The sequence below is a fragment of the Mchenga conophoros genome, linkage group LG22, assembly GCF_057382185.1.
Source record: "Mchenga conophoros isolate Kocher_MC1m ecotype Shallow Benthic linkage group LG22, M_conophoros_male_GT1.1, whole genome shotgun sequence".
NCBI lineage: Eukaryota > Metazoa > Chordata > Actinopteri > Cichliformes > Cichlidae > Mchenga > Mchenga conophoros.
The window spans coordinates 26,625,749-26,638,824 of NC_140546.1; the positions used below are offsets into that span (position 1 = coordinate 26,625,749).

A 13,076-nucleotide genomic window follows, 5' to 3' on the forward strand; every position below is an offset into this window, starting at 1 on the left:
GGGAGTTTGAACAGCTGCTAAACGTCAAGCAGTTTACTCTTTATCTCGGCTGAAGTTTTATTGTGAAATTTCAGACAGGATCCTTATCTGAGACAGCGGTCACGTTATCCTGTGAGCTTTCATTTTGCAAGCGAATTTTGGGAACGTTCCGAGGAAAATGATAAGCATGAACATGAAACACGGGCTGTGACAAAAATCAGTTTTCTTTGTAAAGCTTACAAATTCAGATAAAGGAAAACGAAAAGAATTATGCATCAGAAACCTGCATAACTGTGGCCATACCATTGTGCAGGAAGATGGTGGGCTGCCCCCTACAGGTGGATAGCGAGTTAAGTTGTAAAGCGCTATACAAATACAGACCATTTACCATTTACCAAGTTAACCACTTAAATTGATTTCTGGTGTCTTCGGGCAAACCCTGCAGATTTGGACCTTGGTTTTACTTTTTTGTTTTGTATTTTTGCTGATCTATTTCATTTGCAATCACATTTTACTGTACTTTGCTGCATTTGGGTAGGTTTAGCCATTAACAATTGCTTGGTTAGTGTCCGGAAAAGGTCATGCTTTGGGTTAAAATGCACCCATTCACAACAGCAAACCCCAGACTGAAAAATTATGATCCAGCCCTGCTCAGAGATGAGTCCTGACTCCTCACCATTACAGGTGCATGGGCTCAAACAATCTGCCTCACCTGTTTCCGTTTTCATATCCAGCTGTTTCTTTCAGGTACATTAGACGTAATAACTCGGTTTCACAACACACGAAACTCTCATTTTATGTTTAGTTCAAAATGAACTGAATTTTGATCTAAACAAAAAAGTGAGATGCCACTTGTAACAGTGGAAGAATTTTCCAAGGTTTTAGCTTCTGTGCAGTTGTGGTTTTGTCGGTCCATTGGCATCCACCTCTGTGTGACTGCACACTGGGCATTATTATTGCAGTATGCTTTACACTTGCACCCTTTTGTCTTCTCCCATGGCAGATTTCTCTGGAGGCCCACATTGCTCTGCAGGAGTCCGGGGTACCCCTGCACTCCCTCCCACACACCAGTTGGAACGAGATAGATTTATTATCTTGTTTGGAGTTTGTAGATGAATGTGGCAAATAGCGGGTCAACTGTGAGTGTGCTGTGAAACATCCATATGTGTTTATAGAGCTTTCAGTCTGGCTCACAAAAAGCTTTTAAATGGAAGCGACAGGCAGCACAAACAGCTCACGACTCCTTCAAGAAATATATGCACAATCCCCTTATCTGGTTAAGAGAGACAGAGAAGAGACAGAGGGGGGAAAGAGGGATAATTACAAAAAGAGTGACGCTTTCTATTTTTAAGCACAGTGGCTGGTGTGGCTCCTAAGTTTGGCTCTGTGTTTGTGTGTGAGTCCAGTCACCTCGGCTGAGGTTTACACCTGCTTCAGGTCGGGATTAGGAAAAGCAACAAATACAGGATTTATCTCCGGTAAATAGACACCGGTGGGTTAAGACGACACATGAGCTAACAAGGCATTGCATTAATTTAATTGTGCTTAAGCTAAGTGCAGAGAGGGTCTAAATGAACCAATTTTACATTTCAGAACCTGTATCAGTATTTGTTTGAGATCTCACCTTTATTACATGTGTATTGTGTATTGTTGGCCCCTGAGTCCTAATTTGTTAAGTGATTAGTGCTGGTAAAGCACCTGTAAATATTCTATTACTGGCACTCACTAAACCTTCACTACAATATTTCAACTATGAGTAAAAATGTTGTTTTTCACATAAAACCTATTTACCTACTAAAATCTTGACGTGCAATGGCTAAACAGTAGCACACTATAGAGTTTGCATTTTAAAGCACCAGCATTAGAGTCTTTCCAGCAATGATCACTGGTTGTACTTCAAGTTATCCGTGTTTGATTAAGTTTGGTTAAGTGTAAAGTTACCAGCTAATTCCATCGAGACTGGTTAGTAACCTCCAACCATAAGCTGCCATAAGATCAACACAGACATAGATACCTACCAATTAGCGCTAAATTACAGACTAATAAAATACTAGAATTTCATGTACAAAAACCAAAATCCAAACTTCTATGGCAGGCAGAACCACACAACAAGGCATTATTTATCAGATAATTCCTTTAAAAATGCTTGAATAGGTACCAACATCACCAAAATAATGATAGCTAGCAAACCTAGCTGATAGCTAGCAAACCTAGCTATCAGTTAGTGCTGCCTGTGTTGGTACACATGCTAGCTTTTAGTCTTAGCAAAATCCAAATGTTACAGAAAAAAAAAAATCACCCACCTCTTCTTCATAGAGCGCTAAATCATTGTTTTTTCTGTTTTTCTGTAAGTTAGTTGTTAAACTACCTCATATCGCTGAGTCACCAGTGATGCTGACAAATGGGAGTTTTTGCCTGCCTGGCATAAAATCTGGGCTCATTATTGATGTTTGTGCCTAACCAAATAACCTGTAGTTAAATGATCTAGAAACTGTCATACTCTTTCAATGACATAATTTTGACCACAACTCTTCAGATCCTTGTTTGCTTCAGTGTTTCCTTTGCCCTTCTCATCCTCCTCACCACATCTATTCAACCCACTGTCTTCCTTTCATGTTCCCTCTTCAGCTCACCACCTCTGTTTCTCACCCAGAGGAAATCAGAAATGTGGGTGATTCATGGGTAGCGACATTTACCGTACACAGTGATTTATGTCCTCTCCATATCCTCCTGCCCTCTTCCCATTTCCTCCGCCCCTCTCTACCTTCCTTTAGTCCTATTTTCTTTCTTCTGCTGTCATCTTCGCACAATCCCCATGATTTTTTTAGTACAGGTTTTCGTTTTTGTCTGTTTGCATTTTTTTTTCGTACTCTCTGAATGTCAAATGTAATCAGATAAATAAAGTGATAAATGAGCATAATATAACAATGCAATGTTTCCAGACACATTATCACAACATACATGAAATATTCCAATAGATATGTGTGTAAGGGCTGTCGGGCTAGCCTTCATCTCTCCTTCGCCCTGGTAAATACTGCACAACTAAAAGCTGAGGGGAGCTCATAACTCAAGTCCACTACAACAACCACTGAATACAAATCAGGAGTGTAGCAGCCAGCTTGAATAATGACACCTGTGTGTGTGTGCTCCTGTGTTGGGGTGATTGGAGGTTTATTGCTGGTCACACTTTAACCCTCTCTTCCTGTACTGTGGCAGCTTCATTTGTGTGTACAGGGATGGAAAGATCAACCTTAGAAGACTCAATCGACTGCAAACCTTACACTTTCTATCTGCTGATAATCACTAAACGCTGAATCATAAGACAAGGCAGGTGTCATCTAAAGTCCTGATTGTGTTACTCTGTGGTATAGAGTTCAGTTTTTGTCCACAGACTATTTATTGAAAAAATACAGATCCACTGGCTGGATGCTGTGCTCTATGTAGTTTATATGTCACACACCACTGTGCTGCTGTAAATATTTACTACTTCAGCAAACGTATGTTTATCTGACTGAAAATAGACTCCAACGAAAGCTCTGTTTACTCCAGCTTGATTATCTCTGCTACAATCTACTGCTAAAACATGAATGTTTTGTATCTGTACCTCAAAGGGAGCCTATCATGATCATTTTGAGCCTCATGTTCTTGTTGTTGTTCTCTGCTAGCATAGCTTTGTGTCATTCACATTTCAGAGTCATCCTTATTTATCCTGGACTGGACTTTGGAGCGGCTCCTTAGTTAATTCACTGTCTAAAACAATCCATTTTTAAGTCCATTGCTCCACCCTTTGAGCTAGTTGTCTTCTAATTGGTTACTTTTTGTTAAACAGAAGTTTTGAACAGAAAGTGGGTGGGGCTTCTGTGCTGACATCATACAGAGCCATGAGTGCAAAAAAAATGCCCGAAAGAAAGCATTTAGAGACTCAGATCTGACTAAAAGCACTTACTTATCGTACATTGAGCCTGGTCCTGCAGGAGGTTTCTTCCTGTTAAAAAGGATTTTTCTTCCTTCCCACTTTCACCAAGTCCTTGCTCATAGGGGGTCCTCTGATTACTGGGATTATCTTTCTAATATTGGAAGGTCTTAACGTTACAATGTAAAGTGCCTTGTAAAGCCACACACAACCAGTGGAAAACATTACTTCTACATGCCACTGTCACCTGGTGTCCCCCCCTCTTTTTTTCTAATGAGCCCAGTGTTAATGTAGTGAACCATACACCCAGTAATAAACAAAAGCACTTTTGAAACCCAGCCAGGCATGAAGTGGAAACCCTGTACCTCGTTGTGGTCCAGTGGCCCATGTGCTCACCTGATACGGATTTTGAGGTTGTGACAAAAGCAATACAGCTATCACTTCTTAGTCTCTTCTCCTTATTTCTGCGGTGTGCAGCAAATGAGAGGGTGAGCCGAGGATGTGTGATGAACCACTATGAAATTATAAAATTTTCCATCAAGGGTGTTTATTTCTGTGTGTGTTAGCATGCATGGTTGGGCTTGGTCAGCTCACTGGGAGTCATATTTTATATTCAGCTGCTTTTCTTTTGCCACTATCAATGCAAAGTGGCCATGTGTATCTGCTGTAAACATCCTCATCGAATGACCTGCTTTTTTTGCAGTCTCATACTTGCAGTCCAAGCAGAATCAGAGCTGATATAGCACTCTCTAGTGGAGCAAGACGCTATATGGGTGTGTTACATGTTTACCAGAAACCATAAAAAGCTTATGTCTGTGTGCTGCTCTGAGAGATAAGGTAGCTGTGTATAGTAACATTGTTATGCTTGCAGCTTGTAAAGTAGGTCAGTTTCGAAGTTTTTAATAATGTATTGTCTGTTTTGTTTATTTTCATATTTGAAGTGATTTTTTTTATTACAAACGGGCAACTTTGGATAAAGAGTAGAGTTAATTAATCTCATTAGTTTGGATTTAAAGATGCTCTACAGTTGTAATACACATGCATTTCATTTAATTGTGATTAGGGCTAATCTATCTGCTCAGATTATAGACTTTACACACAATATCTATGAAAATAGAGGCTCTAATGATAGTTTGGGAATTGAAGGAGTCAGTATTTATTATTTATTTTGTTCCCAACCTAAAACCCTGTGTAGTTTGAAAGCCTTGTCCACTTCTAGGATAAAAAAGAAAATAATATTGGCCAGGACTAGAACTAATAATTGTTTTCCTCTTAAATAATCAGTTGTTACATCACTAAACAAAGCTGCTAATGTAGCAGCTAACTGCCCAACTTAGTTTCCTTCCCTGATAATGTTATCAGTAGTTAAATGTTATTTAAAGACATATTGTAATTCAGTGTTTCTGCCACTTTGGAGTTTGTGTTGGAATTGTTTGTTGATGTTAGTGGTCAGTACTGTTTCTAAGCTCACTGATTAATATTATTCATTTCCAATTTAAATTAACAATGTATTCATGTATTTTGTGTTAAATACATAAAAAAGCTGAATCAACTTTTTGGGATTTCTTTACCTGAATGATTGAGCATGCATCAAGACACATGAAAAATGCTTCACGTGGTTACACAGAGAAACTTTGAATGTGTGGTTTTATTTGATCAGCAGTCAAACATCTGTAAATAACAACCCTATAGGAAGGTTTATTATGACAAATGAGTGTGAGAAGAGATCTTAAAAACCATAAAATATTGAATTTAAATATATGAGTTTTAAAAAAATGGGATGTTCAAATAAACAAATAGACATTTTTCTTCCAAACTCCACACACTTTACCTTTTCAGCAGATCACACACCTGGCTGGAGCTCTGATACAAGATGTAAATCAGAAGGCTAAAGGAAAATAACATCCCAAGTCATTATCGTTATTTTAAATGTGACTGTTGCTAATGAAGCATGGGCTGTATTTTTGTGCCTGTGACCTTTTAACAAGCAGGTTTTGTTGGCTGTCTGAGCTCTGATTATTCTTTCACAGACTATTTGACCTGCAAACAAGCCCAACAGTCTGGCACTGGTGATTTATGATATTATCTTTAGACTCACAAAGACAAGGCTGTAAAACAACCTCTGATTGTCCCCTAAAAGGCACACCAGTTGATTTAAAAGTGCTGAAGGAAATAGGCTACGTAGCACTTTACAAGTAAATATTTGGCTTTTTTTCCCCATCTTTTGACCTGACACCTTGAACTGATTTGGAAACCTGCGTTAGAAAGGCTTTAGTGTCCGTTAGTTTCTGTTTTGTTTAGCTTATGCAGTGGAATGGTTTGTTGTGTGTACTAAAGGCCCTCGCTCCCCTCTGCCCTCTCCACCAGGACCAGATGGTGTCTCTTTAGGCATTCTAATGAATATTGATATGAGGGGTCTTAGTTAACAAGAGGGGGGAGGGTGCATATGTTGGGCCAGGGACCCCCAAAACTGGCATGTAGTAAAGGTCTGTGGTGAGGGGAGTGGGTGTGCAGGGGATTTATATCTGAAGAAAAGGAACGTTTGCGACTTGCAACAAAGCTCCTTTCTCATGCCCGTAAGCTCTCTCTTGTCTCATATTGGTAAGATATTAATATGGATTAGACAGTGATGAGACTGAATTAGTTGCCTGGCGATGTCATCCAGACACTTGAAGATGAGATGCAGAGCAAAGATGTGGTGCAAAGTGTGATATGGCATAAATGGGTAAGACAGAGAGATGACAAAGGTGAGGCAAGTGGGAGCACGAGGTGAGGAGATGGACAGGTTAATCTGGTGGCAGAGTTAATCCTCTGGCACGGCTCCCAGGTCTAAAGCTCCTGAACGCCTCTGTATATTCCAGCCTGGGCTCACCACACTGAGGTTGAACCACTGCCAGCACCCCGGGCTGGGCAGTCTGACCCTGGGGCACTGGGGTGCAGATTTCTTTACGGGAGAAGCTCCACTTTTATTTTACCAGTGCCAGGATTCCTGTATGTGGAGGGATAGCAAGTGAATGATTGAAGGTAATTGCATTACTACCCTCCAGCTGGTGCAAGCCAGCTGTAGCCCCCTGCTGTGACCCTGTTATTGTAGAAAAACACCCATTCAGGGGGCAAGAGAATCAAAGTGCTGCATCTTCACCAGCAGGAAAGCAATCCCGGGATGCAGTACTGATCGTTTGTTTGGCACCGAATCCACATTAACTGAGTTGTCCTGAAGCCGTGTTATATTTCATACCCTCTGCAGTTTGTCAGGAAACATTAGCAGGAACTCATCCGCAGACAGATGATGAACTGAGGCGCTGTCAGCTATTTATAACTCAAATTAGACCTTTGTTAGATATAAGGCTAAAGGGGCAGGCAGGAAGAAGGAAGAACTATAGAAAGATGTAAAGGAGTTGAGATTGGCAGAGACAGGCAGGGGAGTGAGGGTACTGGGAAAAAAGTGATGGAGGGAGACATAAGAGAATAAAACTGGAACGGCATAGCTTTTCATCGTGAGGACACAACCTTTACTGTCAAATGCAGCCCCTGTAGCCCTTAGATAATGAGACACAGTGTCAGACACATGCATACTGCTGAAGGCTTCCAGTAGGGATGTAGAAGCTCCACAACTTCAGATTATATCAGTGACCAAGCGGGTAGTTTTAGAATCTATGGTAGAATATGCAGAAATTAGCTCTCTTATATTGGAACATTTTTCATGGGTAGCTTTGTTTTAATTAGCATAAGGAAGCTTTAACTGGGTTTGCACTGGTGGAGTGTGTGCACAAAGCTCCACACGTGTCTGTCTATACTGAGTGAAGTGGGGGGCTGGTCGCCTCCTGAAAGCCAAACTTTGACAGCCGTCTTGCTGGCGGGAGGGGTTCATCATTTGACAATGGGGAGGGAATAGCAATGGAGGGAGCCTGTGTGAGCAAAACAGACACGAGAGAGAAAGAGCAGCGGGGGAAGGGAGGAGGGTATCAGACTCGGGGATAAGGCAGCTGGGCTGAAAGCAGATCTCATTGTGCGCTTGTCCTTCCCAAGTCCCTCCAAGTCTCTGCAGAAGCACCTGCGATCATTGCTGTCGAGCTCTGCCTCCTCAGTCGAGGCATGCGGATCTCAATCGCAGGTCAAATTGACAGAAGGACGACTTGTTAGACTCTGTTTTGCTTTGCTCTGGCGTTTTGAGTGTGGGTTTTGTTATGGCACTGGTGTAGGCATGGTTGTTTACTTGAGGAAGAGCATCCACTCTCTGCTGTCCATCTTCAAGAAAAAGGGTGAGTGCCGACTCACGTGGAGGCTGCAGTAAATCTCTTTAACTTTGCTGTGATTGATTGTTTAACCAAGCTTTTTATCATACTAAATATACCTTAAAAGCAAGTACTGTTTTTTCATTTTAACTGACATCTACCTCAACAGTTCACAAACACACCGATGTGTAAGAATTAGTGTTGAAGGTAATTTGGAGGTCCTGTCTAATGAGATAAAGCTCTTTGCTGACTTTTTGGGGGGGAATCGTATTAATCAACCCAAATCCCTAAACCTCCTGCAGGGGTCTGGCAGAGTATCAGGGAGGGCTGCTTCTTCGGTTATTTGTTGCTACTGGTTAAAGTGTTACATATTTGAGTAATTGTCATGAGATGCTCACAGTTGTCAAGTGGAAGTTTATAGACTAAACTGAGTGTAGTCCATCCTAACTGGGAACCAGTGGGAGCGATAAAGGAAGGAAAAGGAACAACTCACGCTGACCCTTGCTCAGCTAAGATTTTAGCCAATTTGCATGACTGATTTCCCATGGAAATGACTTCCCAGTTCATACACAGTTGTGCAGATTTTCATGAATTTGTGGTTCAGAATCCTAGATGTAGCACTGTGATGTAGCTGCCATCACTGTGGTTAACACAAGAAGGCAAGAAGCCCCAATTTTATCCCACATGCCAAAGACATGAATGTTTGGTCAGTTGATTCTATGTTAGCTAAAGGTTTGTATTATTGCTTTTCTCTCTTTTTGTTTGCCTTGTGATGGACTGGCAACCTGTCCAGGGTGCCTCTTACCCAGTGTCAGCTGGGATCAGCTCCTTAGCTGTCATTTGACGTCGTGCAAAGCAGTCCTGCAGAGAGACAGAGCTTGGTCCAGTTCCCACACAGGAGTCCTGTTTTTGTAATAGTCTGTTTATTTGATCAGTAAGAGGTATGTGTGTTGTAGTTAATATTTCAGCAGGGTTTCTTGCAGCATCCTTGCATGAGGACAGATTATCGGCAGTAATCCCTGCGGGGTTTACAAGGAAGCAAGATACTGCAGGAGATTAGCCAGGCCATAGTTTACTGCCGAGGGCCTGGCCAGACTGGGATGTCTGCACGCCAAACTTGGATGAGGAGACTTAATAAGTGCGCTGCATTAAAGGTGCGCTGACAAACGCACATTCTTATCAGGTGGAAGTGAAGCAAGTTCTCTGTCAAGTTGATAAATGTCTGTATTTATGCTAACACCACTGCTTTCATTGGGATAGTGCAAAGAGTTGATGTCTCACTATTGTTTTAATTCTGAATAATTCTGGATAAATGCTGTTGCCAAAATTAGTAGTTCTGATGTTACAATATGTGTGAATAAAGGTTCTGTCACACAATAGGGTTCCAAAACAAATTGATATAAACTCGATATAACTCCAGTTCTGTGAGTGTGTTGCCCCTGCTCTAACAGGCATAAACCGGTGGTTTTGTGTCTTTGTTGTTAGCTGTGCCATCCCATTGACCTTGCCCTTGAGCAGGACAGTGATGGGTAGACATCACAGTTGTTGCAAGACATGGTTGGAGTGCAAAAATCGTTTTTTATAATATACCTGGACGTTTCAGTGCACGTTACAAAATTAAGACCATTCTTTTTGGTGAATTTCAGGCATTTAAAGGTATAAAATACCAAATAGATTTGACCTTTACTATTTTTTCTTATTATATCAACAGCTGGTCCCAAGGTGAATGAAGACCAGAAGAGGTTGACAGTCCATTATACAGCCTCGCAGCACTACCAGGAGAATGTTTTCATTGAGGGCAGCAGGCCTCAGTACTTGGAAGACCTGCACACTGAAGCTCAAGAGGGACTCAAGATACAACAGCAGGAAGGTAAGGCACATTCATTTGATTCTTCATATCAATATGACATAACATAACATTTTGTTAGGTCTTAAACTGAAGATTTTTGTATATCCCACTTTATTTAAAAAAAAAAAAAATCTATGGTTACATAAATGATTGCATGTCTATATAAGAGTGATTGTATATGGAGCTTCAGTTTTTTCAAACTTGTCTGTTTTGATCTCTCAGAACACAAGAATGGAGGGAACTTTCCTGACAGTGAAAGCATTGCTGTAAGTGCCCTAAAAGCTCTGTGGATCATTTTACTCGTTATTCCTCAAAGCAAAGACAGCTACCTAACTACACACCTCTATGTGTGTCGGTGTGTGTGTATCCCTGCAGTCCACAGACACTCTTCATCCGGAGGATATCAACTCCAAGGATGGAGATGCATCTCCAGAGTCAAGAGCCAACTCTGGGAATACTGATAGCACAGTAACCTTTGCTGCGATGACTAGACCTGCACTTACCCGCCAAGGCAAGAAACAGCTCTGCTTGTGTGTGTAGAACTTGGAAAGGAGGGATATGTATTGCCTTCATCTTAGAGGAATAGGAGCTAATCATAGTGCCCATGAGAGCAGTTTGAGCTTTGTTCCTGAATTTACTGCTTTATGGTGAATCATAGGTGGGTACTTATTTAGCATGCACGTCTCATTCCAGCTACTTGGTGCCTCTGCAGTTATGGTGTGAAATCAAAGGAGGAGGAACTCGATACACAGACACACACTCATACTAACATACTCTTATGCACAGCTGAAGATTTTTTTCTGTAACTCAAAGAGTTCTAAACATCTAAAGACATCACAGCAGCTCTACACATCACAGCTGAAGGGGAAAGCGTGCCATTCTGTGTGTGCATGCAGGGAGTCTAATTGGTATTCAGATCATATATTTACAAAAAAAAAACTTAATTATCAAGAGAAGAAAAGTGCCTAATATATTTTACTTTATATATAATATATTTCACTGCTCCCAGTATTTAAGCACTGTTCTTACTGGCCACTTTTTTGGGTGCACCTGTTCAACTGCTTGTTAAAGTAAGTATCTAATCAACCAATCATATGACAGCATTCCATGTAGGCATGTAGACATGGTCAATATGATCTTCTGAAGTTCAAGTCTCAATCTCTGCTGCCATATTAGGATTAGGAAGGTCAGAATTTGGCATAAATAACATGGAAAGCGTGGTTCAGGTTGGTGGCAGTGGTATAATGGCGTGTTGGATATTTTCTTGCCACACATTCTTGCCCCCTAAGTTCCAAATGATCATTGTTTAAGTACCACAGCCTCGCTGATTATTGTTGCTGACCATGTCCATTCCTTTATGACCACAATGTGCACTTCTTCCAACAACTGGAGGTTGAAATTCCATGTCACAAATCATTTAAAATGGATTTCCTTAATATAAAATTGAGTTCATTGTACTCAAATAGCCTCTAAAGTGACCAGATTTCAATACAGTAGAGCACCTCTGGGATATGATGAAGTGAGAGATTTGCATCATGGCACATCTGCAGCAACTACATGATGCTATCATTTCAATACTGAGCAAAATCTTTGTTTCTAGCACTTTGTTAAATCTGTGAATTAAGGCAGTTCTGAAGGCAAAAGATGTAACTATTAAAGTGTCCAATGAGTGTACAACTTTTTTTAGTCATGCCAGCAATCTGGCCCTAAGATTGATCATCTCCCTTAAATATGTCAGTACATACTGGAAACATTACCATTAATCCTATATAGATATCCATGGCGCCTACATATGTTGTTGAAACACTGACCTTTCCTTGAGTGCCATCATAAAATGTGCATACATATTTAGAATAAGCTGCTGAAACTGGCTGCCAGCTCGGACTATTTAGGCATTAAGTATTTTTCTTAAATTTGTTTTTATTTTTCCAGAATCTGTTATGTATTACTTGAAAAACTAATGACATTTCCATCCATTTTATTCATACTGTTTGGTACTAATTGTCACTCTAATGGGCTACACCAAAAAGTAGAAGATTTTTAACCGCATACTTGCATCCCATTACTATGCTAGGATAATCATTATAGGCATGCTAGCATGTTGGTGGTAACATCTAGCTTAGGTAGAGCCTTAAAGAGCTGCAAATATAAGAGTAGATTCTTAGGAAGGATTAGCATAAACTTGCTCCTTCTCCCTGGTTGTGGGAATACCTGAAATTTGCTGCCACATTTGTCATAATGACCATAATTAATCACTATAAAGGACAGTCAACAGAATTTCAATTAGCAGTTAGCATGAACATGAGATGGGGCTTTGGCAGTTCTACAGCACAACCTGCAAAGCAAAGAATTCACAATTCAGTTTTTAATGTGCGGCGAAAAATCAGACAAGAATATTGAAGCCTGAAATGTGCACATGTGAAAGTTTTGTTTTTTTACTTACAGGTTCTACATTCAAGCCCCTGAATCCAATCAAAAGACAAGATAAGAGCAGGAAGAAGACCAGGAGAACCACCATCATGGGTATTCCCAACCAGGTCCAGAAAGAACTTGGTACGCTCAAAGTATTGTTCTTTGTTGATGATGAACTAAAACTATATTACCATGTTACTAATGGTGCTAACAGTGATATACCTTTTTCACAGGCCTAAACAGAAACTCCACCTTTCAGCCGCTTGTTTCTACTGAGGTCTCTGTCAACACACAGATCAGTAACAGCCAATCATCAGGTGTCATCACCATTTCTACAGATGATGGGACTCCAGTCGCAAATAAGTTGGGAGCAAGGGTACATGTTTCAGAGCTGGAGGTAAAGAGTTATTCAGAAAGAACCTATTCATTGTAAATAGCTTTGATATATGTTATAAGTTTAATATGCCTTTTATATTTCAAGAATGGTCCACTCCACTCCACTCTAAGCAGGCATTCAGAGGTGAAGAGCTGGTGAGGAAGCATCTCCAGGACCACCAGGACTTTGGTTCCCAGCTCTTTCCCACCTCCAACCTAAGACCCAAGTCTCTTGCAGTACCTGGCATGACAACATCCACCTCTTTATCTCCTTCAATGTTTAATTTCCTCCAGGAACCCCAGGTAGGAATTA

General features: G+C 40.7%; 1 protein-coding gene across 4 annotated transcripts in view; it reads left to right on the forward strand.

Annotated features, from left to right (window-relative positions):
• Positions 1–13,076, forward strand: part of nhsl3 (NHS like 3) — a 39,423-nt gene that overhangs the window by 20,892 nt on the left and 5,455 nt on the right. For 2 of the 4 annotated variants that reach the window (XM_085261902.1, XM_085261904.1), the window contains 6 exons: positions 9,839–9,997; positions 10,199–10,242; positions 10,352–10,487; positions 12,422–12,529; positions 12,622–12,785; positions 12,896–13,066. In XM_085261902.1, coding sequence (XP_085118028.1) covers positions 9,839–9,997; positions 10,199–10,242; positions 10,352–10,487; positions 12,422–12,529; positions 12,622–12,785; positions 12,896–13,066 — 782 coding nt within the window. Of the gene's footprint in view, positions 1–7,801; positions 8,155–9,838; positions 9,998–10,198; positions 10,243–10,351; positions 10,488–12,421; positions 12,530–12,621; positions 12,786–12,895; positions 13,067–13,076 lie in introns of those variants that run through there. The other 2 variants (XM_085261905.1, XM_085261903.1) reach the window with 2 other exon arrangements.